The 18011-nt window shown below is 41.4% G+C and overlaps 1 protein-coding gene and 1 non-coding gene across 4 annotated transcripts in view; one reads left to right on the top strand and one right to left on the bottom strand.

Moving 5' to 3' along the window:
• The window catches only part of SCUBE1 (signal peptide, CUB domain and EGF like domain containing 1), a 214215-nt gene that overhangs the window by 173138 nt on the left and 23066 nt on the right, over positions 1-18011 (top strand). For all 3 annotated transcript variants that reach the window (XM_054399407.1, XM_054399410.1, XM_054399409.1), the window contains 2 exons: positions 13838-13954; positions 16681-16803. In XM_054399407.1, coding sequence (XP_054255382.1) covers positions 13838-13954; positions 16681-16803 — 240 coding nt within the window. The remainder of the gene's footprint in view (positions 1-13837; positions 13955-16680; positions 16804-18011) is intronic.
• LOC128981295 (U6 spliceosomal RNA) lies at positions 9796-9898 on the bottom strand. The gene has a single exon (XR_008489511.1). It is a non-coding gene; the product is annotated as a U6 spliceosomal RNA (small nuclear RNA).

Here is an 18011-nt window from a genome sequence, read left to right as displayed (position 1 = left end):
TGGCCTCTCCACAGTTCTAGAAGCTCACACATCCTGGCCACTGGTCATTAAATTGAACACCAGGTTGACTTAAGGTTGTCAGTCATGGGAGGTTTAGATTAGATATTAGGAAAAACATTAGGTATTCAAGATTGGAACAGGCTGCCCAGGGAGGTGATGGAGTCACCATCCGTGGAGGTGTTCAAAAAACATGGCACTTCAGGACATGGTTTAGTGGCATGGTGGTGTTAGGTTGATGGATGGACTTAATGATCTTAGAGGTATTTTCCAGCTCTAATGATTCTATCATTTCACAAACTTAGGGAGCAGCCATGGCAGGGTTGCTTCAAATATGGTCAGAAACATGAATGAGCATAAGGCTAGGAAGAGTTCTGGATGTGTTTTGTGATATATCTGATAGACTGAAGTGTCAGCACAGAAGAAACAAGCTTACTTCATCAGATGTGAAATTTACTGCTGCTTGCCACTCAGAAAGTCTCGGGACTCAGCACTGTTCTTCTCATTTGTCTCTCTGCTAGGACAGCTGACCAAATTCAGAATTGTTGATCAGATCAGCTTAGCTGAAGAAACAGAGGAAGAGGGAAGCTTGGCTTGGCACTTCTGAGGCCAGGCACTTTTTCCTCCTCAGCAGTTGCATGGGTAAAAGCTGCCACTGCTCTTTTCCAGCTCTCCTTGCTGTACTGAGATGTTGCAAATAGGTTTGCACAAACATGTTTAAAATGTTAGAAGAAATTATCTGCCCAGATGAAATTTATCAAATAATTCACTACCGTTATTCACATATGGGCTGTGCTTCATAATGCTGCAGGGAAAAATGTTAAAAACCTCTTTCTTTGGCAAACAGCAGAGAAATAATAATGTAATAATAATGGTGGTGGTGATGATGATGATGTATTTCATTACAGAAATGTAAAAACCTTTGGGCCAAAACTGTGGTCAAAGATACCCTCGAAGACCCTAAAGGCAGCAGCCAGCTTTTGCCTGGCTGAAATTGCCAAATTCAGCAGTTTCCATCCAAAACCATTAATCTTCCCAGTCCCTCAGACAAAACTTTTAGTGATCCAAAAGCAAGAAAACAGTTCCAAGGCTGACATATGAGGCAGAAAAAAACCATAGTCACTGACTGGGTGCTAACAGGAAGAGGAATATATAGTAGTCAGTTGACCTGATGTACACATTAAGGCAAACCAAGAGGAGACATTAAGATATCATTCTACAGCCCCAGACTCTGAGGAACCCCTGAGGGAAGCTTGTGGAAGAGAATGAGTTTGTAGACTCTGTGTGGAAGAATATTAAATACAGTATTTTGGAAAGGAACTGAAACAGGAAGGGGAAATTGATTTGTTGGTACATGAGTTCACATAAAACTCCCTTGGAAGAGTTCCTAAAGAAAGGATTGTATTTACCCTCGGGAGGGAGCAAACGGTTCAGGCCCACAATTTTGTTGCCAAGTCTTGGTTCTTAACCTGCTTTCCTTCTATTTTCAAATCCCAGAGATAGCACAGTGGTTTTCATAAAGTGCAACTGGTCTCTTTTGATAAGGCCCGATAGTAGAGACAAAGAAAATAAGCTGCCATTTGCCTTTAAAGACTCTTCCAAATGTGCTGTCTTCTTCTTCCCAACAGCATTCTCTTTGCTGTAACTTCTAGGTAAACAATGGGAAACCAGTTCCTCTGGTGTTAATGGGGATGTTGAGTTTGCTGGGTTAAGAGTTGTCCCCTCCATGCATAGCATCAAAGAAGGAGCTGACTATTGCAGTTCCTCTAACTACTGAAGGGGCCAACAGAAGATTACTGTCTTCTGAGATCTTCTGCTGGTGGGAATTAATAGAGCCAGCCAGCCCAAGGGCACTGCTTAGTTCCAATCCTGCTTTCTTATGTACAACCTCAGACTCAACAAAACAATATGAGAAATATATCCAGAGGTACCTGCCAGTTTCTGGAAGGATCACATATGTATTACACTCTTCTAAGGGAAACTACTCAACCTGTACCAGATTTAGCAATTAACAAGGATCTCACCAGTTTGACTAAATAAATATGGTCACCTTACTGAGGTGAAATATCACTCTATCAAAATAAACATCCTGTTTCTTCCAAGTCCTAGTAGTGTGGATAGACACCATTCAACTTCAGACATGTTTCAAAAGTGCAACATACAAAGAGAGGATAGTCCTTAGAGCAAAATAAGAGTGTCAAAAATCATCTGCCCATGATGATAAACAAGAGAGATAACTGCACTTGCATCAGAGCTAAAGAGCATTAATACTGTATCAAGATACAGACACAGCCTCCTTTAAGAGTAATCAGCAGTTTGAAAGCCTCAAGAACAGAGATACTGGGTATAGATAGGCTAGGAGGAAGATGAAGACAAGTTTTTTTTAGGGTCTCAATATACTGAATAAACACCTGCAAGCATAAAAGGATAATGAGGCTGTGAGGCAGAACTAAGTAGGTAATAACACTAATGATCAGCCACAGTTTGCAAGGGGTAGAATTCCAACTCCAGGTGCTGCCTACTGCACTGGATTGAACAAGTGGAAACCGTGGCCTAGTTTCGTCTTCCAGGGCATTTGGCTGTTTGGCAGAGCACTTTTTGCTTAGCCAGCTTGGAAGAGCTGACAGGCTTAAGGCCCATGGAGATCCTACTGCTGTTCAGGCTGCTACATAGCTTCCAAGCAAGCAGCCATTTCAGCGTGATCAACTCGTTAAGATGGAATGTGTCCTGATTACTGAGGTCCATGTTAAGCCCCTGTCATGCTAGGAAGTGTTGCCCTCTTAGGCAGCAAGTACCTTTTGTGGATTGCAGAGCAAAAGCAAAATTTATCCCAAATTCTTCTGGTGGGAATGTAACTGGAGGCATATCTGCAGTACCCTAGTGCCAGTACAAGTCCTCACTGATTGCCTTGGTTCCCATGTGGGCTGAGATGTGGACCTGCTTGTAGCATTACTACATAAATCTGTTGCTAGAGATGAGGGACAGTAACACAGTTTGGTGTGAGTGAATCAAGGGTACAATTAAATGCTTTTTGTGATCTAGGGAAACTAGATGAGCTCTTATTTGCTACAAGTAAATGTCTGTTCCTGAACTGAACTGTGGCAGCATGTATAACTAATGCATGGAGCAGTGGTCTTATCTGCATTAGAATGAGGAGCAATTAAAGATTCTAGTATTTGTACCTGGCTGCTACTGTGTGTCTGTTCCTGAAGCTGAGTAATAATCATTCCATTTTGTCTTGCTAAATCCCTGAAATGTCTCCTCTGTGCGATGATTACACAATAAGTCACAAGTTTCTAGTCATTTATTGCCACTGTCTCCAATATATTTTGCAGGTTTCTTTTGCTTTTATATACGTTTATTTGGTTTGCTATCACTTTGCATGCATAAGAAAAAATCACCTTTAATAAAAAGCACACTTCCTTGTGAGCACAATCAGTTTCCTTCAGAAGTCTTTCATTCCCTGATTACTGCATTATATTTTGGTCTTCATTAATCACGTAGTTAACTGGGAGCAAAAAAGCTGTGAAATAAATAAATGCTCTGGTCCAAGTCAAGATTAGTCCACAATGGACAGTTTCCCACTTAAATTTCTGAAATGCAAGATGTGACTGTGCTACTTAAGCACTGACATTCATATTAAAGGTAAAGCAATTGATGCCAGATCTCCTTTTTTCTGCAGGTTATTAGTATGTTATCAACAATTAAGTCTCAACAACAAGTTGACTTGATTGCAAGACAGTAATGCAGTGGGAAGTCTCGATGGATGTGGGTTTTCAATTACCTGTAAATGTTTGGCTTTTTTTTTTTTCCAATCTTTTGTGTTAGCCTGCTCCAGAAGCACTCAATGGGAAGGTAAAGTTGGTTTGTACATTGCTACATCTCTTTGTGCCTCCTTTTAGTTAGTTTTATTGTTGTAGACTTTCAAACATAGAGGTAAGTCAGCTCTAAGCCATTCATTCAGGTCAGTGTTGGATGTTCATCAGAGAATTACATTCTCAGATGGAGGATGCATTTTTACTAACTGTGACCAGGGGTAAGTCACTGTGGATCAGAAAACATGAGATGTGGTGGAAACCTCATCATATGCCTGCTGTAGCAAAATAATACCCTTCCCAGTTCTGAATTGAAACCAGCACTTGTTGGAGAGCATAGCTCAAAACACGATTCCCTATGGTACAGCAACCACTCAGATTAAGATATGTGGTTTCCCTAATGTCTGTCAAATATTGTTGGAAACCAGGCTGGCTGGGCTGTAAGGTGAACATTACATGGGTGGTATCAATTCCCTGCAGAAATCAGAGGGGAGTGAGAAAGACAGAAAGTAACATTCAGCCAAAATACATATGAAAAAGGATTAGTATTTATTTTTAAAACATCATGTAACAGTTCTTTAGAATTTCTGTGTATGTGTGCTTAATGAATGAGAAAAAGGAAAAGCTCTATTTCTCAGAGGAGATGATGACTTGGAAGCTGAGACATATGAATGCAAAACATTCTGACTAGCCATGAGTTTGGCTTGTGTGCTTGATCACTTCAGTGGAGTACTCAACACTGAGTCCACATTTAGTTTGGGGGTTAAAAATAAACCAAGAGTGTGTGAGCTGGGCAGAGTGAAAGTATTCATTGTAGACTTTTGCATTAGGAGAATTTGGTCACGTTAGAAGATAACCCCACTGTGCTGATAGTGACTTTGCTGTCCACAATGTGTAGGGACACCTGGCCCACCACTTCCAGTCTGGGAGTCAAACACTGCTAAGACATGAATCTGAAAACCACAGATTCCTTGCTGCGTATGTTCTTCCCAGCAGCCAGGGCAGCAGTTAGGAGATATATAAATCTTTGCTGCTGTAATGAAGGTACAGTTAAGCTAACTGGGAGAACTGAGATTGAATGGAATCATGAATGTGATAGCACCTCAAAATATTAGTGTAATATCGTGACCATTTTTGTCTGAAGCATTCAGGGTGTCATGAGTGACTTCTGCTGATGAAACGATAGTAGAGCTAGATACTTCATTTCCTTTTAATTTTACTTTCTAAGCAAAAAGTATTTATTTTCTATTTTTCATTTGAAATAGTATACTTAGGTGTAATGTGTCTATTTGCCATGTATGCAGTCATCTAGTGTACAGGTCATGTCTTGTCTCACTAAGCACAAATTAAATGTAAGACAGCTTCTTTGTTTACAGTGTCCAGAATCATTACAGGCTGCACTCTCTCCCAAATCACTGTTACAGCTTTTATTGATTGTCTTTGAGCCCCTCCTGTCTTGTTCTCTACAGCACAGCACAAGTAGCACCATCAAATAAGGGTGATCTCTCCCCTTGCCATATCTATTTTCAGACCACACAAAAAATACTTCAAGCAGCAAGACCAAACTCTTATTTGAGTATCGTATGCAGCCCATGTTTTGGAAGGAGGTTCCCAGATTCCTAAATTAACCTAGTTGCTTACTGTATGTCTCAGAAAAAAGATGTCATGATGACCATTCATTTTCTCTAATTTCTTCACTTAGTATTGATATTAACAAATAAGATAATATTAAGGAAAAAAAGAGAAGTCTGTAATTTTGCAGCAAATTTGGAACATGATCTTGGGCGAAGTGGTCATTGAATTGTTCAGTTCTGTAACCACAAACCTCAAATCACATAGAATCAGTAAGGTTGCAAAAGACCTTTAAGATCATTGAGTCCAGACACAGCCCAGCTACCACGACCACTGAACTATATCCTGAAGCGCCACATCTACATGCTTCTTGCATACCTCCAGGGATGGTGACTCCATCACCTCATGGGAAGCCTGTTCCAATGCCTTACCACTCTCTCAGTAAAGATGTTTTTACAATCCAAACCTCCCCTGGCACAGCTTAAAAACATTTCCTCTTGTCTTATTACTGGTTAATGGGAGAAGAGGCCAACACCAGCCTCACTATGACCTCCTTTTGGGTAGTTGTAGAAAGCAATAAGCTCTCCCCTTAGCCTTCTCCAGACTAAACAAGCCCAGATGTCTCAGTGACTCCTCATACAACATGCCCTCCAAACCCCTCACCAGCCTCACTGCTCTTCTCTAGACATGCTCCAGGAATTCAATGTCTGTCTTATACTGTGGCACCCAGAACTGAACACAGCACTCATGCTGTGGCCTCACCAGGGCCAAGTACAGGGTAAAGATCACTTCCCTACTCCTGCTGGACACTCAAGTTTTGATATAAGCCAGGGTGCCATTGGCCTTCTTGGCCACCTGGTGCACTGCTGGCTCATGTTCAGGTGGTTCACCAGCATCCCCAGATCCTTTTCCACCAGGCTGCTTTCCAGCCTCCCTTCCCCAGGCCTGTGGTGTTGCTTGGGGTTGTTGTGACCAAAGTGCAGAAGCACTTGGTCTTGCTAAAATTTATTCTGTTCACCTCAGCTCATTGATCTAACCTGTCCAGATATCTCTTCAATGCCTTCCTATCCTTGAGCAGATCAACACTCCTGCCCCATTTAGTGTTGTCTGCAAACTTGCTGCAGGTGCACTCAGACCCCTCATCCAAATCATTGCTCACAATACCAAACAGAACTGGCCCCAGTACCAAGCCTTGAGGGACACTAGTTGTGACTGGCCACCAAGTGGATTTATCTCCGTTTACCACAGCTCTTTGGGCCTGGCCAACCAGCCAGTTTTTAATCCAGCAGAGTCCACCTGTCTATGCCACAGGCATCCAGTTTCTCAAGGAGAGTGCTGTGAGAGACGGTGTCAAAGGCTTTACCAAAGTCCAGGCAGACAACGTCCACAGCCTTTCTCTCATCCACATCACATGAGTGATTTGTGCTTGTCAAGAAGTCATAGGAGTTTCTGTGTATCAGTTTGCAGTCCTTAAAACATCTGTAAATCCAATGCCATTTACTAGCCTTACCTGTGTAGACTCAGCACTGAGCTGGTTTCATGAAATGCTAAAGCTTTGTGGAAATGTCATTGCATTTTAATGTCCTGGTGATGGGTTTCTTTTAATTACTCCAAAATCCATTCTAGAGATGAAAGAAATGACAATCCAGAACACAGGAGACTGCCTTAGAGGACTGGAAACCTCTCATTTTAGATTTGCTGGTAGGAATCCAACTTGGTTTCAGACCTAGCAAAAATCATCACTGTATGATGGCTTCTTAATGCCCTGTACTCTACATCCACAAATGAGTCATTGGCCACATCATAGAAACCACCAGCCCATGCTGCTGCAATTGGGAGTCTAGTGAATGAACATGAAAAGTGCTCCCTCAGGTCCTCTTTGAGAGCATCTATGGGAGGAAATTTGCTCTGTGGTAGCTCCCTGCCAGAGACTGATGGAACACTGTACTGACAATGGGACATCCGCTAACAAACATTGTTTTAAAAAAAAAATAAGGATCATTATGGGATCATTTAATTTGGGAAAGCATGAACTCACAACAACAAAAAAAGTATGATTGAAAAAATCAACCATAAAATCCAAATGCTGGCTTGAAATCATAGGAACAGAGCCAAACAAATATTATCAGGCACAGCCACCACTGGGAACAATTGCTTCCCTCAAAAACACAGGGAAATTCTACTTTTTTTATTAGACCACTGAATGACCTGTTTGAGCTGAATCTCTTCTAGGCAAGAATGAAGGAGTGCTTCCAGTGTTGAAATATTCTATTTGGAGATGAGAATGTGGATTGCTAGAAGAGATGTTTGACTTTATTCAGCCTTAGATGATGTCTTGATGTCATGGAAACAGCGACTGGAAGGAGAGCTCTCAGTGGCACAAGACATCATAAAGGGAGTGTTTTTAGAAAAGGCTGGGGCTGTCAGTGTGCACATGAGGTGGAGGTTAGAAGGGACTTCTAGAAGTCATCTTCTAGATGTTCTGTTCCAGCTCCTGAACTTGGCACTTCTGTTGGGTCATCTGCTGTGAAGTGAAATCTTCCTCTTAGAACTTATACCATTAGTGATCCTAAAGAAAACCTGCCTCTGGCAGGAAACTATTCATAGAATCATAGAACGATAGAATGGCTCAAGCTGGAAGGGACCCCAAGGATCATCCATTTCCAACCCCCCTGCCAGGAGCAGAGACACCTTCCTCTAGACCAGGTTGCTCAAAGCCTCACCCAGCCTGGTCTTAAACACTTCCAAGGATAAGGCATCCACAATTTCTCTGGAAAACTCATTCTAGTGTTTCACCACCCTCACAGTAAACTTCTTCCTAATGTCTAACCTACATCTACCCTGCTCTAGTTTAAAACCATTGCCCCTCATCCTATTGCTACAAGCCCTTCTAAAAGTCCTTCTCCAGCTTTCCTGGAGGCCCCCTTCAGGTACTGGAAGGCCACTATATGGTAGCCCCAGAGCCTTCTCTTCTCTACACTGAACACACCCAATTAGCACCCTCAGCCCATCCTTGTAGGAGAGGAGCTTCAGCCCTCTCATCATCTTTGTGGCCTTCCTCTGGATGTTCTCCAACAGAACCATGTCCTTCTTGTGCTGGGGGCTCCAGAGATGGCCACAGTACTCCAGGAGAGTTATAACAAGAGTGGCAGACCTGCTAGCCACACATTTTTTGATGCAGCCCAGGATTTGGTTGGCTTTTTGGGCTGCAAGCAGACATTACAGGTTCATGTCAAGCACCTGTTCAACCACTCAGAAGTCCTTCTCTGCAGGGCTGTTCTCAATCCACTCATTACCCAGCCTGTATTTGTACTTGGGATTGCTCTGACCCAGGTGCAGGCCCTTGCACTTGGCCTTGTTGAAGTTCATGAGGTTGACATGGGCCCACCTCTCCAGCCTGTCCAGGTCCCTCTGGATGGCATCCCTTCCCTCCAGCATGGCAACCACACAGCGTGGTGTCATCAGCAAACTCGCTGAGGGTGCACTCAATGCCACTGTCCATGTCACTGACAAGGATGTTAACAGCTCTGGTCCCAGTACCAATCCCTGAGGTACTCTGCTTGTCACAGGTCTTCATTCAGACATTGAGCCATTGATCACAACTCTTTGAGAGTTGCCATCTAGCCAATTCCTTATCCACTGAGTGCTGCATCCATCAAATCCCTGTCGTTCCAGTTCAGAGACAAGGCTCTCATGCAGGACAGTTTTGAATACTTTACACAAGTTCAGGAAGATGACATTGGTTGCTCATCCCTTATCCACTGATACTGTGATCATAAGAAGCCACCAAATCTGTCAGGCAGGATTTTCCCTTGGTGAAGCTATTTGGGTTGCACCAACTACCTTCTCATTTTCCATGTCCTCCAGCAGAGTCTTTAGGGGAACCTGGTCCATTTTCTTGTCAGTCACTGAGGTGAGACTGATCTGGCCTGTAGTTCCCTGGGTCTTCCTTATATCTGCTTTTGAAAATGGGAGTTATGTTTCCACTTCTCCAGTCAGTGAGAACTTCACCAGACCACCATGACTCTTCAAGTATGATGGAAAATGGCTTTTCATCAGCTAGTTCCCTCAGGACAGATCTTGTGAGGTCAATGGACTTGTGCACCCTCAGGCTCATTAGATGGTCTCAGACCTGGTCTTCTCTTACAGTGGGCAGATCTTCATTCTCCCAGTCCTTGTCCTTGACTTCTCCAACTTGGATAGTGTGGTTAGAGCCCTTGACATTGAATGCTGAGGCAAAATTGTCATTGAGTTCCTTAGCTTTCTCCATGTCCTGTGTGACCAGGTCTCTGGTTTCCTTCCAGAGAGGGCCCATATTTTCCCTGTTCTTCCTTTTGTTACTGATATCCTTATAAAAACCTGCCTTGGTAACCCTGATGTCCCTGGGGCTTAGCTTTCCTAACCTGATCCCTAGCATATGGAAGACTTGACAGACTTGTGCATCACCCTTGCACAGGGGCCATGCCAACATTCTCTGTATCATTCCAATTTTAGTATAAGTGCTGCCAAAGCAAGCATCAGGTGTTACCAGAGATGAACTTAGCCCTGGAAGCTTCCAACAGTTAAGCAATGAAGGCTTCCTGTAATATGCTGAAGTCACACTACTGCATATGCTGATACCAGTGATGAATGTGATCTGAATTTTTCATATAACCATAAATTGTTTCAGTTGGAAAATTACTTTAAGATGATCAAGTCCAACTATTACCTAACTCTACCATGTCTGCTGTTAAACCATGTCCCTCAGCACCAGATCTCTGCCTCTTTTAAACACCATCAGGGATGGCAACTCTACCAGTTCCTTGGGCAGCCTACTCCAGTGTTTGAGAACCCTTTCAGTCAAGAAGTATCTTCTAATATCTAATCTAAACCTCCCCTGGTGCAACCTGAGGCCATCTCATCTCATCCTATCACTCATTATTAGGGAGAAGAGATGGACCCCTCCTCACTACTACCTCCTTTTGTAGAGAGCAATGAGGTCTCCCCTCAGTCTCCTCCAGACTAAACAAGCCCAGTTCCCTCATCTGCTCATCAAAAGCCCTGTTTCACAGACCCTTTCCCAGTGTTGTTGCTCTTCTCTGGACCTGCTCTAGGACCTTCAATGTCTTTCTTGTAGTGAGGGCCCCAAAAGTTAACCCAGTACTCAAGGTGTGGCCTTACCAGTACTGAGTACAGGGGCACTAAGTGAAAGCAAAAAAAAAAAAAGAAGTGTTTAATGTCAAATAAGTTCACCAGCAATTCTGAAATGTTCTGAGACAGCTTGGACTATGTGAATTCTTGCCAAATGCAATTAGAATAGAAACTTCAACCTCAAGTTCAAGTTTTCTGCTGCATTTGCTCATATTAGAACAGTTCAAAAACTTGACTTAAATAACTTTAAATCATTTTAAGAGCATCTCGGACCCAGTAGATTAATTTCTCAGTATTTATTTTGTTATGTGGGAGAGGGGAAATTCAGAGCAACTCAATACAAAAATGTGTGGTTTTGAGTGTGTACTTGTGCTTGGTGGAAGAATTGACCCCAAAACTGAAAGGGAAATGATTTGTGCTCAGTTTTCTCGCTGTAACCTGCCACCTCTCTGCTTTTGTATTTTTGGGCTTTTCTTCAGTAGGTAATGCTGCCAGGTTGTGTAGTGTTGCTTGAACAGAGTAGATAAGATTTAGATGCCTACGTTTGTTCCAAGCTGTGTTGTAAGCAGGATTTGAAACCCAGGGTTGTGAAGGTGAAACCAGGTGTAAGTCCCTGCTCCTCAGTCTCTTATGAGATACGTCTGTATCACCAGTGTGATGGAAATAAGCATAGCCTTTCAGGGGAAATACGAAGAAACATTGTGGTGCACCTCAAAGGCATGAGGCCAGCTTCAAAGATTCTGGGAGCTAGAGAATAACAGCACCCAGAACAGAGATTTCAGAGGTTTAAAAAAACAAAAGTGTGAGAGAATTTCAGCATCCTGTATCACACCACCAGTTTCTTTTAGTGAAGAGCAGGTGGTGCATATTTTTCCCTTTTCTATGGCCAGTGCTGAATTCCTCAGGGCACTGGTGATTCTGCAGATGGGACACTGGAAAGCTGGGTCCCTCAGGCAGTGCCTAGCCCTACCCTCCACAGGCTGTGAGGCTGAGTGACATGGTGTCATGCAAGCAAAAATCTATGCAGAGACTTTCTATGTTCAATCAGCCTAAGCAAGAAGCTAGCTTCAGCAAAGGTTGAATTTATGAGAACAGTAGCAGGAGATGGGATGAGGGATTTAGATGGCAAAAGAGCTTTTAATAGTCTTTGCATCATAATGCAAGCGTTTGTTTCAGTGTTTCTGCCAACCAGTGTAAGCAGTAGAAGTTTATGAGTAGCTGATATTACCTGTAACAGAAATACATTTGTTTGTCCCGTGTGCTTGTTGCTTGGCAAGCAGATGACTGGTCATATTATTAGGCAGACCACCGTTTCCACTGGCAAAGAGGGATTTGCATCCTCCTTAATGTGAAGAAAAATCTGTAAAGACCTAAGTCACAATATGTTAAGAACCACAAAGGTATGTGTGAAAGCAATGCCAATGACTACAATAAGATCACTATTGAGAGATAGGAAATGATTATTGAAAAGCAGCTTTCCAGGAGAAGTCAGAGGGCAGAAAATGAGCTGCTTTTGTCAGTTTCCAGCAGTACCATATAGCAAACAAGTTTACACTTGAATGAAACCACATTGTATGATTAGGCTTCTTATGCATTAAAAATCCTTTTAAACTTCAACTGCAGTGTTCGCTCCCAAATTATTTTATTCCATGTATTTAATTAGAGAAGACTGAAGTGATTTGTGCATTCAAAAGATGTGTATTTCCAAGACTATAAAGGAAACCTTAGAAAGAAATTGCTTTCCAAACTCAAACAATGATATTTTACAATGCTTGGAAAACTGCATTAAACTGAAATAAATGTAATATATATATATATATATATATAAAATGCCAGCTTTCCTTTTTTGTTGGCTGATCATAACAAGCGATTGTGGTGCACACATAAAGCCAGGTAGCACAGATTTTTGTTCATCTTGTGTACTCCTTGTTACACGTTCACCTGAACAGTAACTTTCCACAATATGAGTTCTCTTTTCACATGGATGTTTTGATGTGTTCAAATTGGAGATCATATAAAATATAGCTGGTTACAGCAGTCTAAGTTTGTGCATAAATTCACACAGATTTTGGGTTTGTCTGAACATACACAAAATCTTAATTTTATAGTACTCAGACTTAAGTATTTGCATTTCTAACAACTGGCTGAGACCTGGGAATGTTTCATTAAACTTCAAAACTCTATAAATACTATTTGAATATAGGAATTGGGTAGCACAGCTTTAATCACTTGTGAACTTCCACATTTTTTTCCAAGCACCTTACTAAGTGTGTACAATATGAAAGTCCAAGTTATATAGAGCAATGGTGTTGCTCAGGCTATGTTCTTAACAAGCAACTGTAGAAGGTGTGGAGGCTATGAAAGGAAAACTATTCCGTTCATGTATAGGTCAGAAATATTAGAGGAATGCAAGTTTTGTTGGAATTACCACTCTTAAATAATGCTATTGTATTAATTTCTCTGTCCTAGCAGAAAAATTAAACATTGAAGAGAATTCTAAGAAAACCAATTGTCTAAGGCTAGAATTGAGTCCAAAGTGCTGTTATTTTGCACACATTGCCATGTAAAGTGACTTTAATGGACTGCTTTTCAGTGACTGCTGTCACTTAAACCTTTATGTCACCCTGCTCAGCAAAACCTTTGGGCTGTCTTTGAAGCAATATGGATTGCTTTCTTCATAGGCAGCTGGATGGAAGAGGCTATGTAAATAAGGGTTTCACATTAGTGATCTGTGATAATTACAGATGCCTGACCTTTTTAAGAAACACGGGCCAAATTTTCTTGAAGTGGGTAGAATGCAGGTTTTGGACTAAGATTTACTCTCTCTTAGGTGCTGCCCATCCATTCTTGATACTGGCTTCTTGGGCAGTTTTTCTTATGCCCCTTGAGGCTGTGCAACTCTGCATAGGCAGAGTGACTCCCTGTCCTGCGGGGCAAGGTGTCAGAGGAATGGTCAGAGAGAGAAGGAATTACTTGATTCAACCCAAAACTTTTCCATTGTGCCGCTAAGCCCCTAAAACCTTAATGACCTCACAGCCCTGCAGTGGGAAAAGATGAGAAGTTCAAGGTTGCCATCTAATGGTGAACATAGATAACAGGGTTTTCAGAGTTTCTTTTTTTTATCTTTTCTTTCTTTTCTCTGTGTACTTACCTGCACGTCCTTTCTTTATAAGGCACTAGAATGAGATTGGTAATTTATTCAGATTTTACCAGGGGTGATATTTACTGATTTATCGATGACAAGATGTTACAACTGAATATGAAATTCCAGCCATTCAGTTGAACCAAATTTTAATTTCTTCATGCTTTTTCTGTGAATTCAGATATAGATGAGTGTTCCTTTGAAAGAACCTGTGATCACACCTGCATCAACTACCCTGGAAGCTTTGAATGTCTCTGCTATAAAGGATACACCTTGTATGGACTGACACACTGTGGAGGTTTGGAAACTGAGTCTTGCTTACCTGTTTGTTTGTTTACTGTGTGAACTGTTTACTATGTGAACTGTTTACTGAGCCACACAATTTTTAGTTGAAGATTTTAGAACTGAAGAAGAAGATAAACCAATAAAGCTAAAAAATAAGAGCTGAGTGTGACTAAAATCTCAGCATCTCAAATTCATTGAAGCATTCCCAGGAGAAGAACATCAATAAAAGATGATGGCCAGGCATTTTTGCAGTGGTGGTACAAAGCAGCCTCAGTGTAGATGAGAAGCTTGCAATTGTGACACTTTCATCCACTGCTGCACAGAGGCAGCTGTTCTTCCACAATCATTGCAAAGCAGCTCATGGATGGAGTTCATCACACTGCAGAGGGTAAACTTCCTCACAGAGCTTACAAACACAGAGTTGCAATTGGTAATTACATTACACGCAGTAGAGAGGTCAATCACAATTGTATTTACTAAAGGAAGTCTTCATATGATGGGCAAGAAAGAGAATAGGAGGAGGATATCATTTTTATAAGATTTCATGTTTTGGCTCAGTTGGTAATCTCTCCTTACCAGACTGTGACATAAAATCATAGAGTCATAGAATTGTTCTGGTTGGAAAAGACTTTTAAGCCTATGTATTCCTAAATTGTTCTACAGACTTAGCCAAAAAGGCTCATGTCGTTTACACTCAATTCAGTCTGTGCCATGCAAACTGCTGTAGCAGAAACAGAAGCTAGACCATCATTTTCATCCAAGTGTACCTGATGTCACCTGCTAATGGTATCTCTACCTGGCTTGACTCAGGGAGAAAGGTGTAGGTGTGTATATTGGTATCTCCTGTGTAGAGCAGGGTAAGTAACAAATTAATTCACTGTATAGCAGAGGCAGGCAGGAAAAGAAATAGGAGCCCTTCTAAGGAAAGAGTTTGGAAAAAGACTCTACTTGAGGGCAGTTCTGAAAGCAAAATCAGTCTGTCAGTTTTGGAGGCCCGTGCTATGTGAGATGCAGAGAAACTGATCTTCAGTTTCACTGTTAATTCCCTAATTACTTTGTGTATGTATTAATTTAGGGAGAACCTTAATGTTTGGAGTTCAACTTCAGTCTTTAAACAATCTTCAGCCTAAGTTCATCTTCAGTTTTTAAATATGACTGTGAAGTAGGACCAAAACTCTAACTGGAAAATACTCAGTACTGAACTTGGAGCAAAATATAACCAGATCCAAATCTCCTGGTTTTGTTCATAATGGGCAGATCCAAAATCACAGGTCTGAATCCAGACTTGTCCAGACCCTGAGCTTTGCCACTCAGGCTTATCATTAGTTTTACTCAGGTCCTGGAAATTGATGTTTACAGTGGAACAAATAAATTTTCTTGTCAGCATCCACATGGCACTGAGCAGAAGTCAAAACTAGAGAAAAATAATGAGAATCTTAAAAAATATTTGGTGCAAGCTTGCCTCTTAGTAGAGGCACTCTTAGATGTTTCACTGAGAAGGTCTTCAAACACTGGAATAGGCTCCCCAGAGAGATGGTTGAATCCCCATCCCTTGACATGTTTCAGAGACAGAGATGTGGTGCTGAGGGACATGGTTGAGCACCAGACTTGGCAGAGTTAGAGAATGATTGGACTTGATGATCTTAAAGGTCTTTTTGAACCAAAACCATTCTAAGTATATAAATGGTGATTGCAGAGACTAAGAAGGTTATATTTCAAATTGACTAAGTACTTGTCTAATGTGCCAAATGTTGAAAGAGTTTAAGAGGAATATCGGTGATAACACACCCAGTAATAGCTTTGCCTTCTTTCACATTTTTACCTTTCATTTATATTTCAGGAGTAGAAAACTAAATAAACTGCACTTCACCTTCTAGACTCTATCATAGTTTCCTCCTTCATCAGAATCATAGAATGACTTAGTCTGGAAGAGCTTTAGCTTTGGCTGATCTAAGCCAACCTCCCTTCTATGGGCAGGGACACCTCTCAACCAGACCAGGTTACTCAAGGTTCCATCCAACCTGGCCTTCAACATCTCCAGGGAGGGGGCATCCATAGCCTCTCTGGACAATCCATTCCAGAGCCTTGCCACCCTTGTAGTGAAGAATTTCTTCCTAAAATCCAATCTAAACCTATTCTCCTTCAATTTAAATCCATTTCCTCTTGTCCTGTTGGTGGACTCTTGTAAAAAGTCCCTCTCCAGCCTTCCTGCAGGTTCCTTTTAGGTACTGGAAGGCAGTTATAAGGTCCCCCCAGAGTCTTCTCTTCTCCAGGATGACCAATCCCAGTTCTCTTAGCCTATCCTCATAGCAGAGGTGTTCTCTAAAAGTAAACTCTGTGAATCACTATGGAGAATTTACCTCATTGCTATGCAGAAAGAATCTAATTTCACAAATGTTTACGACTTTCACAGTTTTCCTTATAATGCAGTATACAGCATGGTCCAGATGCTGCAGAGACTTCCAGCATGTATTTTGGGAATATCAGCAACTAGTCTTGGCAAGTAAATTGTATCATATGCTTATATCCTTGAAAGAGTAGGAGCCATACATGTGTCTAGAGACAGATAAATGCAATATGCACCAAAACTGTTTGACATGAGTATTGTCTGCATTTACATATATTTATATAGACTTAAATATAAAAGAGATAATAGAAACAGACTTCCTTATGCACCTTAATGCTCAGTATACACGTGCACGCATTTAATACTCTTCTTGACTTTAATTACATTTTCAGATATTGATGAATGCAGCATCAGCAATGGTAGTTGTGACTATGGGTGTCTTAACACGATGGGGAGCTACGAGTGTGTCTGTCCACCTGGAAAGAAATTGCATTGGAATAAGAAGGACTGCATTGGTAAGTGTGGGAGGCTGACTCAGAAGTGAGTGTAGTGATGCTCTCGTTCTCCAGGAGAGTGAAAAAGCCTGTAGCTTTGTCTGGTGAATGTTGCATTTTAATGGTATGGATCACATCACACCTGATCTTATGGGGATTCAGGGGCTAGGGTATAAGTGCAGGTGGATTAGACAACGGGTGTTTGTTGGGGTTTATTTGGTTTGAATTTTATTCTTTTTCTTTTAGAAGTTGTCTTCTTATTACTTTATGTATTTTATACTTTTGTCCTTTATTTGTCCTTTGTCCATCTCTGCGTCCTCAGCTATAACTCCATTTCCCTCTAAAACTAATTTAGAATATTCAAAATATAGACCATTCACGAGCAGAGTGTGATATTCAGGTTAATATCTGCATTCACAGCATCACACACCCATTCTCCAAGTTACCTCCAAAGTTATCCTTCTTAATCCTAGCTGTGTCAAAAGTAGTAACTGCAAAGAGCACAAATCCTGTGACCACTAAAATTACAGCACTTGCTGATAGTGCCACTTATTTCCTGGCAGATCTGAATTTCTGTGTCCTTTAAGTAGAAGACTTTTTCTTCTGGGATCTTATGTAAAGCACACCAAACCCTGGCCATGGCTACAGTCGTTCAAAGTGAGATTTTAATTCCATTTTCACATTTTTAATGGAAGTAACATACCTTAGGTCTTTCATAGTCAAATGTAGGTTGGGGGCCGGGGGTGGTTTTTGGTTTTTAACCACAAATAACTTTTCATAGATACATTTGGGGCTGATGCCTAATACCTAACTGGGAGCAAGACAAAACAAAAATGGTGGGGGCCTTAAGGGAATCTCTGCATTTATTGAGGAAAAGCACAATTGTCTGAAGCAGAGAACACTCTCACTGGGCTCTTGAATGATCATGCTGTTGTGGTATTTTTTCACTTACATGGATACAGCAATAGAGAAAGCACTTTAGAACCAAGGCAGGCAGGTGAAGATCTTAAGCTGGGTTTCAGCCTTTGCCACTGACCTTCTTCACGACCACAACTAAGTTCTGAAGTTTTCCTGCTTACCTTTATGTATGCTTCCTTCCCTGCTGTGTGGAGAACCAAGTACTATAGGAGTAAGAAACGCTTAACTCTGCTTTTCTAGTTACCCTTGCAATGTACCACTTAGTCCTCTGGAAAGGAGTTTGTAAATTAACAGCAGGAACTACAATTTTT

The sequence above is a fragment of the Indicator indicator genome, chromosome 3 (assembly GCF_027791375.1).
Source record: "Indicator indicator isolate 239-I01 chromosome 3, UM_Iind_1.1, whole genome shotgun sequence".
In the NCBI taxonomy this organism is placed as follows: Eukaryota; Metazoa; Chordata; class Aves; order Piciformes; family Indicatoridae; genus Indicator; species Indicator indicator.
The sequence above is the reverse complement of the archived record's forward strand: the minus strand, read 5'-3'. Positions and strand labels throughout refer to the sequence as shown.